The sequence below is a fragment of the Phyllostomus hastatus genome, unplaced genomic scaffold (assembly GCF_019186645.2).
Source record: "Phyllostomus hastatus isolate PE091 unplaced genomic scaffold, TTU_PhHast_1.1 phas_contig_402, whole genome shotgun sequence".
In the NCBI taxonomy this organism is placed as follows: Eukaryota; Metazoa; Chordata; class Mammalia; order Chiroptera; family Phyllostomidae; genus Phyllostomus; species Phyllostomus hastatus.
In genome coordinates, this window is record NW_025333873.1 from 11557577 (window position 1) to 11577843 (window position 20267).

Below are 20267 nucleotides of genomic sequence, written 5' to 3' on the forward strand. Positions count from 1 at the left end.
AGTTTACCAGAACTCTAATTTTTTGCTTGAAAGCTCAAATTTTACTATTGGCAATAAATATAATGAGTTGTTTTATTGAAGTGACAGGCTCCGTTTGCTCACTTTGGAGGAAGCGTCTGCCAGATACCCCAGCCAGAGTAACCACCTTGTTCGTTGTTCTTCGGGAAAAACGGCGATGCATGCGGAGAGTGGTGCTTCCGGCTCGCCCTTCCCACAGTCGCTCGGAGGCCTGTCCTCGCTGCGCCTCGTGTCCGGTGAGGCGCTTTATTTGTGCACCCCCGTTCTCCGCGCAGAGCAGTGAGAACGTGCACTCCGTGGTCGGGGTTCGGTCAAGCTAGTGATTCTGACTCTTTTTTTCAAGACTGCGTTTACGTGAATATGCCAGGAGAGTCCAGTTTGACGCCGCCCCCTTGATTTGTGCTTCAGCTCCCACCCTTTTATCCATGTTGTTTTTTTTTAACCAGCGTACAGATAGCAATACAGTGAAAGAGATAAATAACACAAAGGTAAAACGTAATGTCATAAAAATAGCTTGGACTTGGCAAACCCCTTGAAAGAGTGTAGGGCTCGTGGTTTGTGGACCGCACTTCGAGAACCACTGTTACAGGTTATGTTCGCAACACCACTAGCATCTCTGGTGCCCACGTGAAGGGTCCCTTCAATTTCCTAAGGATTTATAACGCAAATGAAAAGAAGGAAGGTATGTTCTGGTTAAGTGCATAAAGGATCGTCTTAAAATTTAAGTTCCTTAGAATCGCTGGATTTCTAATCGGCTTCCCAGATGTAGCAGTGCTGTAAACATTTGCAAAAGTAAGATGGAATGTGTGTGCACGGTAATGTCCTTCCACCACCCTTTAAGTGTACGGACTGCACAATGTATTTTTTCTTTCTACAGATGTATGTTTTGTTGTTAAGCAAGCTTAGCAGGGATTTCTCTGGGGGAGGCACGTAAGAAAGGAGAAGGGGCTCAGAGTAGGGGTGCGGCTCCTAAGAGACCCTCCTTAAGCCATGCGTCCTCAACTCTCCTCCAGGCCAGGTTGTCGGATGGGAGAAGAGGTGATTCTTCTGGGGCCTGTTTACAGCAGGGTGTAAGCACACTGCTTACTTAATCATAGTTCCGTCCCTGCCTCACTAACATGCGCGTTTCAGTTTTAGGAAGGTGACAATAAGCATCCCCAATAAGTGAATATAAGTAACTGTCGTCGGAAGAGCCAGGGCTGGAGATGTGACCTGGACCTGCAGCTCCCAGTGGTGGTTTCACACTCACATACGCTTGAAACCTGAGCAGTTGGAGCTCCCGCAGAAAGGGATTCTGGGAGGGAGCCAAGAAGGCGCGCCTGCTCTGGGCCGGCTGGTGGCGGCTGGTGGGGAGAGTCGCTGCCCGCGGCCTCTGGGTCCGCTCTCTCATCCTGGGAGGAGAGGGAGGCGATGCCAGAGCTGTTCTCCCGTAGTCTTCTGTCTGTCTATCGCAGTGGAAGTTTTTCCCATAATGGAAAGGTGAGGAGTAGCTTTACCTAGACTATAGATGGGCAGTGGGCTTGTGTTCCTTTAACGGACTGGGCTGAGTGATGAAGCCTTTTGTCCGCGAGGGGAGAGGGGAATCTTGGGGTGTCAGGCCCAGATCCCCGTGCTCCCACCTCGAGAGGCCATTCCGGTCACACCTGCGAGTTTTGTCATGCGTCCTCCCCAAGTCAACAGGGGCAGTTCAGCCTCTGCCTCCAGAGCGCTCTGAAATCGTCAGAAGACCAACCTAAAAATTCACTCTCTTCTCTCTCCTACCTGGAATTTCACTCAGTTGGATTGTTAATTAACACTCTCTTCAGAAGTTAAGCAACGAGCTTAAAGGATGGGAGAAAATACGCCAAGTATTACAGGTCAGCAGCTTTAAAATGGCCCAGACTTGAATTCCCATTATAAAATTCTCAGGGAGAAATTGACACCGTAAAAACCAAATCCTCCTGCCCTTTTAGTTTAAAGTTCAATTACATCAAAATTTTTAAAAACCGTAAGTTCAGCGAAGGTGAGGCACAGAGATTACATTTCCTAGTTTTGGCTCTGTCTCGGCCAGAGGTGGGGGGCTGATTCAGGTGTCGGGGTGACAGCAGGCTCCTTTTCCAGCAAATCCGAAGTCAGATCAATAGCACCACAAGTTTCCATGCCTCTCATTTTTCACACTTGAAGAGAACAATAGAAAAAATAAAGTGGTATCTGCATCCGCACCAGAGCCGTGCAATTTAGAAATCTGAGCAAATCACCAGCCTTGGAATAGCCAAGCAGCACGAGGTTTTAGAATGCTGTTCTTGCTTCTGCCCAGGAGGCTGGAGAGCATCTCGGGGGCTCGGTGGTGTGGGGGGCGGGAGCGCAGACTGGGGTTAGCTCTGCCAGGGTGTCGGGTCAAGCCGGTGAGACAGGGATTGGCGGAGGAAGCCCCCTTGTTCAGAGAAGAGGTGAACTGGGGCGTATGCCCGCCGTGGAGGAAGGGCGACATTTCCACTCGTCCTGCACCCCTCTGAGACCGAGGGGTTGCACCTGTCCCTGTCTGCCGTCACTCTGCCTCCCTGATTTCCGTTTCCCCGTGGGAGCCCCGTGTTCCCCTCGGTCCAGTGTCTCAGCGTCCCCTCTCACTGCCGCTCTGCTGTGAATCCCAGTTATCTCCGAAACCTGCTTCCTGGGCAAGCGTGCCACTCTCACTGCCACTCGGCTGAAGTTTGCCCTCAGTAGCTCTCTCCGCTGAAATCAGTGTGTGTGTGTGGGGGGGGCGGGGGGTTAAAGCCTATGCCCCTGGAGACCCAGAGAGGATCACTACCTCCGCTTGGCGCTCGTCCCAGCACTTTTCGTTTGTGCTGCTTTCGTAGGCATGGAAATATTTCTGTGCTGTCTTTGGGGTGTAGTTGGGGAAGAGCAGTAAATGACATTTCATCCTCCCAAGTGAGGATAAGTTAAGAGCTAAAAGAGTCAAGCAGGTGGAAATCAAACGGACTTTACGGTTGGTAGAGTCGGGGCAGTGACTGAGGCCTCCGTGTCTGTGTCCACCTGCCTCAGGCTGCTCCCTGTACCAGATCTTCAGAGAACTCTGCAGGCACGTGGTTAGGGCTGCTGGGCATGCGTGCTTTCTCAGAAGGGCTGCTTCCCAGCTTGATTTCTGTCCGTGGACCCCAGAGAGGTGGCCCCTACATTAGTCTTGCCCAGTAGAATTAAGGTATGATCCAGGTTTGCAATGTGAAACTTTCTAGTAACCAATTTTTTAAAACGTAAAACAAAATAGGTGAAATTGTCCTAAATATTATCATTTCACCTTCTAATCCATGTGAAATGGATTAAGATATTTCTGAAACGCGGGGTGTACTTACAGCACGGGTCAGTTCAGACCGGCCAGCGCTTCACACGCCCCGCTGTCCTGGGAGTGCAGTGGGCCCCGGCCTCCGGGAGGCCTGAGCCTGGGCCCGGCCCAGCGGGGTCCTCCCCCGGAGGGGCCAGAGCGCCGTGAGAGCGCTGCCCTCGCAGTTGGGCAAGCCTCAGGATGAGGGCGAGGGGCCAGCCACGCGGAGTCAGGAGCTCCCCAGCACGTCACCAGACGGCCCTCCCTCCCCCCCGAGCAGTGACAGGGGGAAGAAAGAAGCAGCACCTACCTCCTGGGGCCCACAGGGCAGCTGCTGCCGCGCTGGCCAAGGCGGGGACTCCAGAGGGGGGAGAACGGTTCTTCCCGCGTGCACCCACACGGATGTCATGCTCGCAGTCAGTTAGGAGGCCTCAGAAGTCATCTGCCACCCACAGAAATCACCGTCCGTGCCACGTAACACTGGTAGTAATAGTCGCCGTCTGTTGTTCACGGACTTGGCACGTGGCCTTCTCTCTGGCAGCCGTCACGACGGCTCAGCAACACGGGCGTTAGATTTCATCCCAGACAGGGGCAAACTGAAGGCGGGAGGTTAAGGCGTTTGTTCAAAATCCGAAGCGAGGTGGTGGCGGAGCCGCGGTTTCACTCCGAGTCTTACCTGCTCACTGTTGGAGGTCTTCACAGAGTCCTTGTGTTCCTTGCATAGGAGCCCGCGATTTTTTGAGGCAGCCTGTTCGTTGATTGGATACATTAATTTGTCATCTTACACGTGCGCCTCATCGGCCTCTTTGAGCTGTCCTCCTTCCTGCAACAACAGACACAGAGGGCCACCTGCTCCTCCCCGGGACGGCTCTCTGGGCGGCGGAGCGAGTGACACCCTCGGTCCCCCGGGACTTTGCGCCTGCATTTCTTTCCTGTTCCTCAGGGAACCTGGGTTCCGCGTGTGTTCACTGGCATCACCTGTAAGTGTAGTCATCGTTTCTTTCTTCCAGGGGTGGTGACTTGGGTTTGCACCTGAAACCACATAGCTGTACCCAAAGTCTTCTAGATCTCCTCTTACGTAATCTTCCACGAGCTTTGTAGCTCTGTGTTTTACATTTAGGTCTTCGGTCCCTTTGGAGTTAATTTTTGTGAAAATGTAAGATCTGTGTCAAGATTTCTTTCTTTCTTTCTTTCTTTCTTTCTTTCTTTCTTTCTTTCTTTCTTTCTTTCTTTCTTTCTTTCTTTCTTTCTTTCTTTCTTTCTTTCTTCTTCCTTTCATACGGTTGTCCAGTTGTTCTAGCACCAGTTGTTGAAAAGACTATTTTTTCCATTGCATTTTCTTTATTCTTTTGTCAAAGATCAGCTGACAGTATTTGTGTGGGGGCATACTCATACGTTAGCCTTTTTCCCCCTAAGTTTCATGGTGTTCATTTTCGTTATTTTATAATCATACTAAACTTGAGTACAAAGGTGTTATAAAATGTTTACTCCCTGTCACAACATGACTAAACATTAGCTCTTAACGTTTTTTTCTTAGTTCGTAGTATTTTGCCCATTGATCTTTGGTTTTGGTGTAGTCAGCATTTGACTTCTTTGATTCTGAACCGGAAGGGTTGTGTTGATTTCACATACCTTCGGGAAATATTTATACGAGCACCTTTGCCATCGTTGTCGGTGCTGCAAACAAACAAAAGACCGCCGTGCTCCTTGCCCTTGGGAAGCTCACCGTTGTTTGGGGACAGATGCGTGCATGTGGATCAGATGAACTATCACTTCATATAAGAAGTACTGTGTAAGGGTATTAATAATGTGTACTCAGAGAAAGGCAGAACCAGTCCTCTGTGTTGAACACCTTCTGTGTTCCGGGCATGTATCTGTTAATAACGATGCTTAGCCGTGGTTACTTCCAGGCTTGAACGTGGGCAGTGAGTACCAGTCTCCTCTGACTTTCAGCTCGCCCGAGTGCGTCGGTAGAGTTGTAAACACCGCCTTCCTTTCTGTTCTTGAACGCCTTTGCTTTGGGGACACTTTCTCCTGTTTCCCAAGGTGAGAGCCTCGTTGGATGAGCACATCTGTCTTGACAAAAACGCAAAAGCCAGGAGCTTAGGAGATACGCATAGAAGAGCCCATCTGAAAAGGAGTTATCTCCCCCAACATGACTGTGGAAGGCACAGGATAAGTGGGAACAGATAGAATCCTTGAGGGATGGAAAATAGTTTCTGAAATAATAACATAGTTTGCTCATAAATGATTGAAATACAGGCAGTCCTGAGAAAGATGACCCTTTGTCACATGTTTCTAAAGAAAGGACCAGCTCCCCCTTCCTCCCCGGTGGAAGGTTCCACAGGGCGCTCACACTTCTGAAATTCCCCGTCCTCCCAGCCCTTTTCCCAGGGCTACTACTGGGCTCTTACTGCTCGTCAGCACTCGGTAAGTCCCTAGCGAAGTTGACCCGATTTTCCCGTGTGGCTTGAAATCTTCTTTCTCAAGTATGTGTCCTCGGTTCGCGTGTTCGCTCACTGAACAGACGTGTACTGGGCGCCAGGGAGGACAGCTGCCCCGCCGGCCGTAACTCCCCCTGCCCTCCCAGGTGACCTCCCCCGTGCCGCCCCTCCCCTGGCACGTGGGCCGGCCTTGCTGACCCCGCTCTGTGGAACAGAGAACAGCGGGAGTGAGGGGTGCACTTGCACAGCTGGGCCGTGGCAGACTGTGCCTCCTGCCTGGGCGCCCACTCCGTCTGGTCGCTCTTGGGGAAGGTGACATCCGTGCTGCGTGGAGCCTGTGACCAGAGACCCAGCTGTCGGTGACCACGTGAGGCAGCATCGGGGTGGCGCTCCGCCTCCTCCCGGGCATCAGGCGCCCCCGTGGTGCTGGCCGCTGGTTTGAGTGTAACCTCACGAGAGCGCTTACCCCGGAGGCACCTACCCAAGCCACAGCCGGATTCACAGCTCCTGGACACTGTAAGATACTCAGTGTTTGAAGCTTCTGCATTTGGGTAGTTTGTTATACAGCAGTGGAAAATCAACATCAGTGCCCACTGTGCATCAGGAGTTGCTCTTCGTACGAGGTCCATAGCTCTCAACAGAAGAGACGGACATCTCTAACTTTCAGGGACCGTACCCTGGGGAGAGGCGGGAGCCAGACTGTAAAGGAGAGTGAGAGAGTATAGATGTGCACCGTGCAGGTAAAGACAGATGGAAGGCAAGCCTGGGGAAGGACTCAGGAAGGCGGGCCAGCTGGACCGCACAGTCTAAACCACGGTGGTCCGAGGACACCTCGCTGAGAAGGTAACGCGGGAGCAAGAACCCCCAGGAGTAGAGCACTTGTCAGCGGTACCTGGACTAGAGAGGGACGGGCCTGATGGGGAGCAGCCTGGGGCTGTCCATGTGAGGAGCAGCACGGAGGCCGCGTGGCGAAGGGGACGCTTCCAGCGGGCGTGCAGTCCGGGACACGAGGCACACGCACAGGGAGACAGCAAGGGCTGCCCGGATTTGGGGGTGACAGTGCTCCCATACTCACAGCAGCTGTCTTGTGGGGGTGGCTGCAGAACAAGGACTCTCATCTCCAGTCGGACGTCAGATTCCTAAAGGAGGCGTGTCCAGAGCTCCATCAGCAGTAAGCGTGCGATGCCATTCCCACAGCCGGGTCTCCTGATTCCGGACTTGACGTCGGCTGCGTGACGCTCTCCTGCGTCAGGAATTCAGAAACACAGAAGGGTTGCTGCAGCCGGAGTAAGTCAAGTCCAGGACGTGCAGTGTTTTCCACGTTCCACAGCCCACGAAGCTTCTTACCTTCAGTAAGGCGGAGGGTTTGGTCGGTCCCAGGATACGCCGTGTATGACGAGGAGTCCCTGAGAGACAGCCAGCAGAGCCTGGACGTGCCTCGGACAGGGAGCAAGGAGCTGGCGCGCACCTGCCAGTGGCCCAGGGGCCGGGGAAGGGCTGTTGGAGGAGGGGAGAGAAGCAGTGTTCGGTGCTGTGGCGTGATTCTTCCCATCGAGCTCTGGAGGCCGGCTCTTGCAGGCTGCACGGAGCCCCACCCTCGGGTGCCCCCGGTTAACGGGCACTGCAGCGGGAACGCCAAGCCCCGATGCCGAGAATGTGAGCAAAGGGAAACCGTCTTGGGGAGCAGAGCTTCCCAGGCACTGACACACAGGACGGGGGTAGTGGTACCCCTGTCCATTCACACTCACGCACACTCACACGCTCACGTCAGAATTTCCCCGGAGAGGGACCGTTCTGGCTGCATACCACCATCCCGGGGGCGTAGCCTCAGAGGACAGAGCCGGCCGGGTCCTTGTTGTGCAGCCTCAGTGTGGCTGCCTTTGGCGCATCAGCTGTCCCTGGTCCCCTCAGCTGTCCCTGGTCCCCTTGGCCATGCTCAGGGCATGAAGAGGTTGTTGCCACACAGACAGCCTGTTTCAGGGGCCCCTGCTGGCCGCGTCCTCCAAGGAGGGTTGCGGAGACAGCGTCCACTCTGGACATTGTGAGCTGCAGAAGTCCACAGGCTGGCCCTTAGTGGTCTGTCAGTGCCCGCCTGTAACTAACTATAAGGGGGAACCAGTGCTCCCAAAAGTCCACTGTAGTCCCCCAGGCCGCCCGAACCTGGTCCGCATTAACCAGTTTCCTCCCTTTTCCCTCACCAACCCAGGCTCCCTGACAGACGCAGAAGAGAAGGAAGAGACTGTTTATTGTGGCGTTACCCTGTGAATTGTCCCACCAGCCCTGTGAAGTAAATGCTTTCATCACCATTTTCACAGAAGAGAAAATTAGGGCTCAGAGAAGTTCCATAGCTGTCCCAGTGTCTTAGGAGAAAGCAGTGAAAGGCAGGATTCACTGCTGGGCCTGCTCCCCTAACCTTGCTTTCCGTTGTCGCCCTTGGCTGAAACATGTGGCTGCAAAAGCCCATCTGGGGCGACTGTGATCATTGGCCCTGCTGGCAGGCAGAAAGCTCTTTCTCTGTTTGTGCTTGGAAAATGATTGCAGATTGACTCAGGTAACAATTTAGTAGGAGAGGGTGAAAACTGGCCAGAGGACCGTGTGCACCGCCCCGTCATAAACACTCACGCCTCTGCCCCCAGGGCGCGGGCGTCTGGCAGCTGTGTGGCTGCGGCCCTCCCTGGCCTCTGTGTCAGTAAATGCGGGAGGGCCCCTCCCCCTCCCGCGGAGTGTGTGGGCTCCGCGTTCCCAGGGGCAGAAACCTTGGGGAAGACGGCGGCGTTCACAGACAGCCTCAGAGTAATGTGCAGCAAATACCCAGGTATAGTTGAACATGAAAAGAAGAAGTGGGGGGAAGGAGTGTGGAAATGCCGCCCCTGCTGACCACTGCGTCCGGCCGACCTCGCAGCTCTGAGTTACCGCCCGTCTGCCCGTCCCCAGTGGCGGTGGCGTGGACGCCCCTAACCCTCCATCCTCTGTTCATTCCCGCACCCCTCCTCTCTCCTGCGTCATACCACTCACTCTGATCCTCCTTCCTGCTTCATTCTTACCTTTTGGGTCAAAAGATGACACTTGGTTTCTTTCCAGCTCGATCTCAAAAATCCAGCAATAGTTTCGTTTGTTTTTTTGTGATCCTGAGTAGTTTCAAGTGTTGGGATAAGATCGGGATAATTTTCAGATTCATGCTTGGTTTTGATAAAAATTAGGTGAATCTCCCTAAAACGATCTTAACAGCACCCATTGGTGTTGAGCACAGGCACGCGTATGATCCGGGGAGAATTTTAAATGCCAAGTGTGGACGAGTGCCCTCGGGCTCTCTTGACAACCTCCATATGCACACAGCAGCGGCGGCAGTCACAGCAGCAGCGGACAGACGCACAGACGTGCTCGGTACCGACTGTGGGCGCGACCCCCCGGCTCCGAACGTTCCTCGGGCCCCTCGCTTTCGAGGTAAAGGTGACTTTCAAGCTACTGGAAAGCCTAGGAGGCATTAGCTTGTGACACGGCTGAGAGGGAGTAGTCAGAAAGATGAGGCCGTGTGTACTCTGCTAAAGAATAGTAGTAGCTCTGTGGTCACGTAACAAGGCAGAGGCAAAGATGAAGTGGCCCCGGTATCCCGCACTGTTCACTCTTACTGCATTAGCAATGGACAGTTCAGGCAAAAGAGCAAAATTATGACAGTGGCTTTTTTGTTCTTAAGCATATAATTGAAATGTGCTAAAACTTGCATTCTGATTTTTGTGTTTGAATATCTATTTAATTATATGAAAGCAAATTAAAAAAAAAAACTCAATTTTCACTTTTGGTTCCATAGTATTTAAGATACTATTTCATAGTATTCTATAGTTACAATTTTAAAACAGCGCTTCAAATGCTGCACTAAGCTCTAAGAGTAAAGATTCAGTGAGACGTGGGCCCTGCCGAGATGGGCCTCATAGTCCAGTAGGGAAAGTGGACCTAGATGTGGTCAACTCTTATGCTCTTGGTAAAACATAAAGTGATTTTTTTTTTTTAATGAAGTCAGGTGAATCTGACTTAGGTGGTTGGATACCTTGTTTCTAGTCCTGATGTTTGCTGGCTCCTGCAATGTCCGAGGTCAGGGTGCCAGCACGGCCACCTTCGGGTGAGGGCTTCTTCCTTTCCCCAGCGGGTGCCTTCTTCCCGCGTCCTCACCTGGCAAGCAAGGGGTCTCGGGAGCTTCTCCTGTAGCACACAGAGCTCATGAATGGGGGCTCCGCCCACCTACTAACAGCCTCGCCTTTAAGGGTTAGCATTTCAGTATATGAATTTGGAGGGAGGATACAACATTCCAACCATAGCACTTGATACCTAAACATTTTTTACCATAATTTTAAGTGGATACAAAGGATGTTGTAGTTTTCAATATTTTAAGTATTGACATTTAAAGTAAAACTGCATGTAGCTCTATTTGTATTCAGGGCAGTCTACATTAACATGATGGTTTGAGGTATACCACTATCCCTTTAGCACATCTGTTTTTTACTTGAGTTTTAGACAAGGAGAGGAAGGGCGGGGGAGAGGCAGACATTGATTTTGCTGTTCCGCTTATTTGTGCATCCACTGGTTGATTCCTGTATGTGCCCTGATCTGGGATCGAACCCACACCTTGGTGTATGGGGACCGCCCTCTAACCAGTAGAGCCACCTGGCCAGGGCCAGAGCAAGCATATCTTTAGCAGTTAGAAAGGTTGCATCTTTTCTTTTCCTACTCTGTTTCCTCTGTCGAGGAGAAACATAGCCAGACTCCAGTTCTGTTTGTGATAACGACTGCAGCAGGCAAGAGAATCCATGTCAGCTGAGCCTGACTTCGCCGCAACAGAGGGCAGGAGGCTTTATACACGCTGGGTGCGCTAAGGGAAAGGCCCTGACGGGCGCTGAATTGGGGCGGAGGTGCTGGTGCCTGTGAGTGGGCCTTCTGGGCTCGCTAACTGGCGCTCACCTGGAAGACCAGCTTCTTGCGTCTCCGTGAGGGAAGATGTGCCAGGTGGACAAGGCGCTGGCATGTCAAAGACAGCTTCCGATCCTTGAGCAGACAGCTCTGTGCGGCGAAGCTGCACCCCTCAGAGGGCCAGAGAGAGGATTTGTGACCGCCGGCTTTCCAGCGTGGCTGCTCTGCATGGAGGCGGGACCTGTCGGCCCAGCACCGGGTTTTGGCAGAACAAACAGTCCGTGCTTCTGGTGACTGTGGGCTCGCTCAGGCGTTGGAAGAGGGACTGTGGTCATCCTAATGGCCTTTGGTGGCTAGTAGTCACCCTAGGATTTGGTCATGTCTCTTACTGAAGGAATTCGGACAGAGTTGTTTTGTGTTGGGAGTTTTTGCAGTTCACTGTCATGTAATTTTATAATGAGGTGCTTTTATGCTTAAGGGTCTTGTTTCTCTGCATCAAAAATAATTCCATAAATAGAAATTAACATTTACAGTTTTTCTTATGACCATGGGGCTCTAATGTTTTTTATTACAGCTCTGCATTGAGTTCTTGTTTAAATTACTGCATTATACATTAGACCAGAGCAATGCAGATGTGTTAAAATTTTTAATAAATATGTATTAATTATAAAAATAAAATTGTATTTAAAATGTGCATCTTAATGAGGTAGGTAGGGCTTTAAACGTTGTTTTTAATTAGTTTGTGTGTCCGTGGATGACTATCACTTACTGCTGGATTGAGATTGCATTCAACGTCAGTTCTTTGATTTCCTGTTTTTGTGGATATGAATATTTAAAAGCTCTGTTCACATAAGTGGGTGGGGGAGGAGTTTTGTCACAGCAGTGCCACTCCAGTCCTTGAATGCCCTCCAAGCTGTCAGCCAAAAATCACCAAGTGGCCTATTGTTAAAAATGATTTTTAATGATTCTTCAGCTGACAACTCAATTAGATTCTTCATAAATTTTGTTGAGAGTAAAGAATTGGAAGCCGTGTGACATGCACGGAGTAATTCGCTGTGCAGTTGTCAGAATCCTCTCATGCACCCGTGCTTGGATTTGTCCCTCTGCTCGGTGCCCAGCAGCTCGTTGGACGCGGGACGGTGGACTCCAGGTGAGACTCGGGAAGGATGTGCAGGCGGGGGCCTGGCTGCTGTGAACAGGGGTCGCAGAGAGAACCGACCCGGCGCCCTGGCTTCCGGCATGTTCTCCAGAAGCTCAGTTTCAGGAAGGAGTATTTAGAGAAGGGGAAGATCTAGAAACCAGTCCCGTGGAAGCTGTCTGCATCTGCGTGTTCTTTGAAAAGACGTCGCGTGAGGCGGCCTGCCTGCCCCAGGTTGAAGACCAGGGTCCTGAAGGAGACGGTGTGGTTCCCAGCAGGACACTGTGGTGACCCCGCCCTCCTCTGCGTCCCGTCTTCTGTGGGGGGTGGTGTTGCCTGGACACACGCAGACCTTCCACGTGTGCTGGGGCTTCTCCTCGCCCCCAGGATGGTGACTTTCCAGAGGGACTGTGGGGTTGGCGAGGGGCCAACTCTTCTTGTCAGTGTGACTGAGAAGGAGCCTCGGGGGGCAGGGGTCAAACTCCTGGGATATTTTGATCTCTTTTAAAAACATTCCTTCCTCTTTTTCCAAATATCATCTCAGCTGTTTCCCTGTGCCCACTCCTCCATGCCCGTGAGACTCCGTGTGGTGGTGAGCCACTGCTTTAGGTGGGAAGACACTGCATCCTTGGGTATTTGGGGGCACGCAGAAAGGTCGAAAGTCACAGCCACAGAACTGTCTCCTTTGTAAAAGCCTCTATTTAAGTCGCCATGCTGCCCCCTCCCCTGAGACCCACCCACCTTCTTCCCCCTGAATACTTGCTCGTTCTGCAAGGCCTCACTGCTGCGCCCTCACCTTCGTAAAGATTTGCTTGCCTTCCTAAGACATTTTCGTGAGTACACCCACATAGTTAATGTATACTTCTGTCGCATTTTATGAATATGTATTTTCGTGTTTGGCTTCCCCATTAGGGTGTGTATTCATCAAAGGTAGGGGTTGTACCTTAATTTACCTCTGTCCCTCTGTGCCAAGACCGGGCCTCACGGGTGGTGAGGGTGGACGTGTTTGTGCTTGAAGGAGGGAACGATGAAAAAGCAGTGTGAGGTGTTCAAAGGAACCGAACTGAGTGGATATCTATCCACCCTGTATTAGTCTAAGAAATGTTTCCAAACTCCGAGTTAACTGTGATGTTAAAAATATGTGAGTAAAATAACTGTGCTCATGACTCGCCCATTGTTCTGTGTAGCTGCCGTTAGCAATGTGAGCCGTATCCAAACCCCAATCTTCCCACCTGACTCTGTGGGTAGCCGCTGGGTTTTCTTAAGTCGCCTGCCATTCCCTCAACATCAGCCTCACCTCCGAAGTCATGCCACGTTCAGGCCACAAAGGGGGCAGAAGGTCTCCGCTGAGCAAGACCGCTCAGCCCCGCTGCGCCTGCCCACGGTGACAGTTGTCCCGGTGGGTTTCGGAGAAGCCGCTGGTGGGGGGCGATCGTGCTGATTGTGTCGCTCTCCTGCTTTCGCCCCTTTCCGGCTTCCCGGGCTGGAGGATGAGGAAGGGCGGTCCCACCGGCCCGGCGCTAGGCCCGGCACTCGGCCCGGTGCTCACTGCCGCTTGCCTCTCCCTCCCCCTCTGCCTGGCCTTCCTGCCCTCTGCACTCCGGCCACGCTGGTATTCTCAGTCCCCCCTGGCCCCGTGGACCTGGGGACCACCTGGGGGTCTCTTCTTGTCCTCGTGCCCACTCACTCCTGAGGGCCCTTCCGAGACGTAGCACCCTTCGGCCAACCCTTCCTGGAGCCCCAGCCCCTCACTTCCGTCGGCACAGGGTCACCTCCCAAGACCCCCTGTGGCAGCGCGTGTTGACCCTGTTGGGTCAACACTGATGTAGTAGTTTTACACTGATGGCGCTTCTGTGCGGCTCCAGTCGGGCTTTGATGTGCCCCGATGCAGGGACCTGATCCCATCTTGTCTGTGTCGCCGGCACCCAGCCCTAGCGGTGGCTCTCCATGGAGTGGACAAACTGAAGGTCATCGCTTGTTGAATGCCCTTGTGCCTCTTCCTCCGTGACTTCTGATAACCACGGGTTGTCCTGTGGGCATACGTCCGGCCTCGTTTATTTCATGTCAAGTCCTTTAAAGTGTCCTTCTGCGATTTCAGCCCCGTGGGGCCCTTGTATGGGAACAGGACATTGCAGAGGCGCTGGTGCCTTGGAGCCGTTGGGCACATGCTGGACACAGGTTTCCAGGGACGTGTTGAGAACATGTCTTTTTGCTGCACTCTCAAAGGTTCTTTTTCCCTGCACGATGATCCGAGTGGTTCAGTAATTCAGCAGCTATTTTCTGTTTGTCTGCAATGTGCTAGACGTTGTATTAGGTGCCAGCAGTACAGAGACTTGAAAAGCACAGTTTCTGCCCAGAAGGATCTCCTTGTTTAGTCGGGGGGATGTCCAGATAACCGAATGGCTCTGATGCAGTGCGCTGTGCTCTTTGACGTGGGCAGCTGGTGCCTCAGGAAGGCACAGACGGGGTGGTGGGTCCCCTGGGCGGAGGCGATGGACGGCTTCTTCCCGGACCACTTCCGGAGGGGTGACCTCTGACCTGATCCTGGAAGGACAGGCGAAGGCGGGGGAAGGTTGGGGAAGGATGGCATTCCATTGTTTCTCAGAGACAGGTTTCGTGTGTTTCTTTGGTGTGAGATCCTCCCACACTGTATTGTTAGTTGGGGACCAAGTAGGCAGCTGCCATGTGATCGTCCTCAGTCGGCCAGGTGACTTCCGAACGGGCCTGCGCGGCTCAGATGGCGCGGCTCGCTGGGTGCTCAGGACCGCTCCCAGTCTGTTCCCAGTTCATCTCCCCAGCTGCACTCTTCAGTCTCACGGGTCAGGGGTCGGGGAGCTGTGGCCTGCAGGCCACGTCCAGCTCGCTGCCCTCAGCCGAGACTGGGTCTCAGGTCTTCATAAAGGACTGCAAGAACTGACCAGCCCACCAAATGAACGGACGTGTGACAGGCCTGTAGTGCCTGCCGAGTTTCCCGTGGGGCCTGTTCCCCGCCCCCACCCCCCGCCCTGTGCAGACTGGAGTGCTGGGGCTATACATGCACCCCAAGTCCCCTGCCATTTCCTCAGTATCCGCCTTAGTAGCTGCTTAATCTCTGCTCAATATCAGCCTCAATATCTGCTCAAAAAGCAGAGTCTGCAGCTCTGCCTTTGCTGTTCTGTTTCTCAAAACGTCATTTGTTCGCCACAGAACCGACAGACGCATCGGGTATGTGTTCTGTGTGAGCCACCGCTGCGGGCCCTGGGGAGGTAACCGTGACAGTACGCAGACGGGAACCCAGCGTGCCAGTGCTGAAGTGAAAAACAGTAGTGCCCGGCCCGGAGAAAATCCCGAGGGAAGCACAGGGACCGGGCAGGAGGGTTCCTGGGAGGACACTCTCATCGGAGGGACCAGCGCGTGGAAGGGTGCCTGGGGACGCAGGGAGGAGGCCAGGGTGCTGGGAGGGGAGTGACAGTGTGGGCAGGGGGAGGTAGGGTGAGACGGGCGGGGGAGGTGAAGAGCAGGTCCCACGGAACCTACAGGGCATCGGAGATGGGGTTTTGTTTTGGTGAACTGGGAAGCCATTAAACAGATTTACTTGGAGAAGCGATGCGATCCGACTTCTCTCCCGAAAATACCACTGCTCCTTGGGGAAGGCCGGAGTCACCAACTACAGCCAGCAGCACCATGGTTCAACACAGCCAAGGTTCCCGTTCCTCATGCCCCCTCCCACTGAGAGGTGGCAGAGCGGTCTGTGCCACAGAGCCACTTAGGGTCCAGGCTGCTGGCGCCCTACCGTCTGGGACCTGCCCGTCCTCAGCGGCCACGGCGGGGAGAAGGGGGACTGGGTAACAGAACTTGTGGGCTACGTAGCGCATTGGCTCAGAAATGACACGTCGCTCCGGTTCAGACGTCGTGGGCTGGAGCGTGGCCTGCCACGGGATGCTTGTGTCGGTGATGACCGCAGCGGGAGGCCACTGAGAGCTGTTGAAGTGTGGGAGGGGCCGTGGCGGCATGGTGTTGAGTGGTGCTGGGGGGGCGATGGAGTTGGGTGGGGGCTGGGTGTACCTTGCAGGTTCACTCAGCACGACTTGCAGACGTCATGGGTGTCTCCTTGACTTTCCCCCTCCCCACCATCTCCTCTCCTGCACCGAGGGTGACTTCCTGGAGCCTGTCTCATGTTGTTATCTCATCTCTCCACAGGGCCTGGAAGACGCATGTGCATCACCTGTTTATCGGGTGCTAGAGCAGTTTAGCCACTTAGCTTTCAAAGTCCACAGTTTTTAATAGCAGTTGCACATTGCTGTCTGGGAATAGTTTAAGAAGACCTTTGATTGGTTATTATGATAATGGTGTGTACGAATGACATGTTCACTCATAGGCTCAAAAAAAAAAAAAGGCCGAGGAGAAACGCAGACTCTGGCCCCTCGGGTCAGCGGGGAAACAGCCGTCCCTGCCGTGGCACGTTTGTTGGTCTCATTCTCTCATACTTCATGCTTGTCCCACCGTACAAGCACCCCCAAGGAAGATAAGTCTGCCGGCTGTAAATCCGTAGTCGACCTTGTATTTCTTAAACTTGCCCTCCAGCCTTTCAGCCATACCCCTGTTTTTACCAAGCAAACAGGCGGAAGGCTGGAGCGCACTGTGGGACGACAGCCCCAGGGCCCTTCGGCATGACGCTGGTCTGCGCCCTGGAGGCCCGGCTTTCTCGGGCGTCTGACCCAGGGCTGCGTTTGTTCACGCTCTGCATTCTGGGTAGGTGTCGTTATTTAGCTACTTTGAAATCCCATTAAAAATAAGGGAAAAAAGCTTTTCTGCTGACACTGGTGGTGAGGTGAAGAATTAAAACCCTGAAATACTCACTCAGCTCTCAGGGCCGATAGCAGGTTCTGCGAAAGCGTAGCCTTCTGTGCGGGCCCCGGCTCGGTGCTGCCCAGCCAGGTCTGTGTGTCTGCGGGGAGGTGGGCCCTGTGCTTAGATGTTAGAGTGGGGGGCCTGGCCTAGGGACCGGCTGTGGAGGCTGAGGGAACCAGGCAGGGAGTCCAGGATGACTCTGTCGAAACATGACTAGGGATATGTCTTGCAAAGGAGAGAAAAGAGCTTTCCGTTGAGACAAGATATGTAGTGACACCAGTGAGTAATGAGAGGCCTGCGTGTCCAGAGCTCAGGGTGCGGGTCACGGTTGTCACGCGAGGCTGGGGGGTCAGCTTGGGGCCAGCTGTGAAAGCCCTTGAGTACCATGCTAAGGAGTTTGGGAGGCGGAAGAACGGTTTTCCCAAAGGGGAATTACATGACAAATTTACTAGGGAGATACATTTTTAACAGGTGGAAGATGGCCTATGTATTATATTAGTTGGTGAAACTGAAATTGAGCTTCCATTTAATGAGCATTTTCTATGGGCAAGAACTTTTGCTGATGGATTTACATGTTACCTCATTTGATTTCTTACCAGCCATTCCAGGGGTGGCTGACAAAGCCAAGTGCAACCTTGGGCAGTGGGGATGCAGCTGGGCGCACCCAGGGGCACGGAGACCTGCTGTTTCTCCCGGGCCCTGCGCCCTGCGCGTTCGGACAGCCTGCCCTGCCCCTCCTCTCCTGCCGGTCTGCTGCTGACACCCTTCCATGCTCCGTGACAGGCTAGGAGACTACACATTTGGCCAGCTGGTATACCCGAGCCCGTATTTCTTGGGGGAACAAATATAAGTGAGGAGAAGGAGGGATTCACTACAGTATGCTCTCATCTGTCCTTTCTGTTGTTCGGCGTTCAGCCAGCATGCCCTCTGTCACACACACTGTCAGAACCAGTGAGGAGGCAGAAACGACCCAGTGGGAGCTGTCAGATGCACAGTGCAAGGGGACACTGGTTCGACAGTGGAGGGGTCTGAGTGCTGACTTTTACTACTCTCACTCCTACGATGAACCCGAGCTCACCACTTAACCCCACCCCGCCCCGGGCTCCGTGGGCCCATCCACGTAATGGAGGAAGTCCGGGGAGGTCTGTTCAGCTAAATGCAGGCCCTGGTGTCTGGTACTCCTCAGCCACGGAAGGGAACATGCAGTTGATTTGGGTAGAGAAGGTCGATAACGTAACTGTCCTTGCCAGTCAGTGGTAGCTGCTGGTTTTGTTCAGTGCCACGGGGGCTGGAGGTAGCCGTCTGGTGAGAGGTGGGGCTACAGAACTTACTCTGAAGCTGCGTTTGAAAAGCAAACATGTAGTTACAAGTCGCTGGGAGTAGTGGTTTCCCAAAGACAACTTTTATCAGTATCTGTGTGGAATTAAGAACATGTTAGCTGTTTCTGTCATAAAGCACCAATTAGGGTGACTCGAAGGGAACCTGTGGAAGAGGGTGGGGGAGACTCACCTCCTGCTGCAGCCTCGGGTGTAGGGTGTGGGGTCTCGAGGCCTGGGCTAGCTTTTCAGAAGGATCAGAGACATGCACTGACTGGGTCGAAGAGACTTTGATAGGAGCTGTGAGGTTTTGTCTGAGGACTCCGTCTGCTGCTGGGTTTTTTTTAAGGTTTTATTTATTTATTTTTAGAGAGGGAAGGGAGAGAGAGACAGACAGACAGACAGACAGACAGACATCAATGCACGGTTGCTGGGGGCCATGGCCTGCAACCCAGGCATGTGTCCTGACTGGGAATCGAACCTGTGATGCCTGGTTCGCAGCCCACACTCAATCCACTGAGCTACGCCAGCCAGGGCTGGAGTTCAGGTTTTAAATATAAGCATGATATAGATAATTTTTTTATTTTTGATTCCTAAAATTTAACATTTTATGGTAAATACTTTCCAAATATCTATATTGTTTTGTAGTGCTGATTTTAATGACTGCATGTTTTATCTAGTAATTTATTGCAAGCTAGTTATCATTTCTCTTAATATCAGATAATTATATTACTTTTGAAGTTTATTTTCATAGCCTCATCCAGTTAACATCTTCCTGCCTGTACCATTTTCTCCTTTTGGATTCTTCCCTTACAATAAATGATCAGAACTGGGAATTTTGGTTGTAGTACTAACTCTGCTTTTTGCACTATAACTGATAACTCTCTTTGAACACTAGTTTTGTCATAACACTGCTGCATCTGGGTTTTAGCATTTTTAAAAATCTCTGTTTACTAATTTAACATCACAAATGGTGTTTCCCTGTGTCTGTTTCACAGAAGAAAAACTAGTATAATAAAAGTCTTGCACACTGGTGGAAGTTGCACATATTAAAACCGTACTTCTGTTCTCTCTTTCTCACGGACACCTTATTAAACGGGCCGTATATGATGACGCAGGGCTGGTTTCTCTTACCACCATGCACCCTTTTCTTTTAAAGCTGCCTGTGGAGGCACGGAAGGAGATGACCAGCAAGGCCATTCAGACAGTCAAACATTTTATTGAGAAGCCAAGGAAAAGAAATTCAGAAGACGACGTTCAGGAAGCTGGCGATTCCAAAGTGACCTACGCAGACGCCCTGAGTCACCTGGAGACGTCCCTCGCTCACCTGGAGACCCTGAGCCATAGCTTCATCCTTTCCCTGAAAGACAGCGAGCAGGTAAGGAAGAGAACACTTCGGCTGTGAGTGCGGGCGCCCAGGTAGTGCCAGCATTTCCTTCCCTTTGTCCTTTAAAGCCGCATCAGTAGTTCGGATAGCGCTTTCATCATTGCAGATGCCCTTGAAAGTGGTCCTCGGCCTTTATCTTTTTGCCTCCTCACTGTCGCCTGGTAGTCAGCTCAGTTTTCTGCTCTTTAAAAAGGGTTCCAGGCCACTTCACACGGTTGATAACCTGGGAGGAAGGAGCTGAGGAGATGGGAGGAGGAGGGAGGGGGGCTGAGTTGAGCCTGGGTGGTGCCCGGGGAGAGGGAGGGTCGCCGGAGCCCAGCTGTGGGAAGGAGGGTGGCGTGCCAGCCCACTTCTCACGGGCAGGTGTCGTGCTTGCTCACTGAACAATGATAGAGTTCCCCCTGAATTTTCAGAAGAATTCAGAAATAACCACCCCTTCCGCTCAGTAGTTTTTTGGGTTTTTTTAACCAAGTGTACGCATCCTGCTTTTGTGTCCCACGTTTTTGGTATAACTTTATTAAATCGTTCCCTGTTGGTTTCTCCTTGGGACCCCTGCGCTGTCTCCAAAAGCATCCTCAGGGGACTCAGGCGCCCGCCCACGACGAGGTGTGGGCACCGGCGTGGCAGAGCCGGCGGGAAGTCTCTGTGGCCCTGGCAGCTTTCTGTGTGTGTGACCGTGCGGGGCAGTCGTGGGGTTTTTAGAAATTATTTCCCACGGCTGAGCAGTTGACAAATCAGTAAGTGAATGGTTTTCACCTAGATAAAAACAGGGCTTAGATGTATAAATTTATAAAATTAAAATTTAATGCCATGGTTAACAAACCTGTGAGTGGCCACTCACCTCATCTTCTATTTTTCTTGGCTCTAACATGTTTACTGAATTGTATTCCTAGCTTCTAAAAAAAGTTTTCCTCCCTAACAAGATCATTCA

At 52.4% G+C, this 20267-nt stretch overlaps 1 protein-coding gene across 4 annotated transcripts in view; it reads left to right on the forward strand.

Moving 5' to 3' along the window:
- Positions 1-20267, forward strand: part of NBAS (NBAS subunit of NRZ tethering complex) — a 243145-nt gene that overhangs the window by 182666 nt on the left and 40212 nt on the right. For all 4 annotated transcript variants that reach the window (XM_045844418.1, XM_045844421.1, XM_045844420.1 and 1 more), the window contains one exon: positions 19109-19327. In XM_045844418.1, the coding sequence (XP_045700374.1) occupies positions 19109-19327 (219 nt within the window). The remainder of the gene's footprint in view (positions 1-19108; positions 19328-20267) is intronic.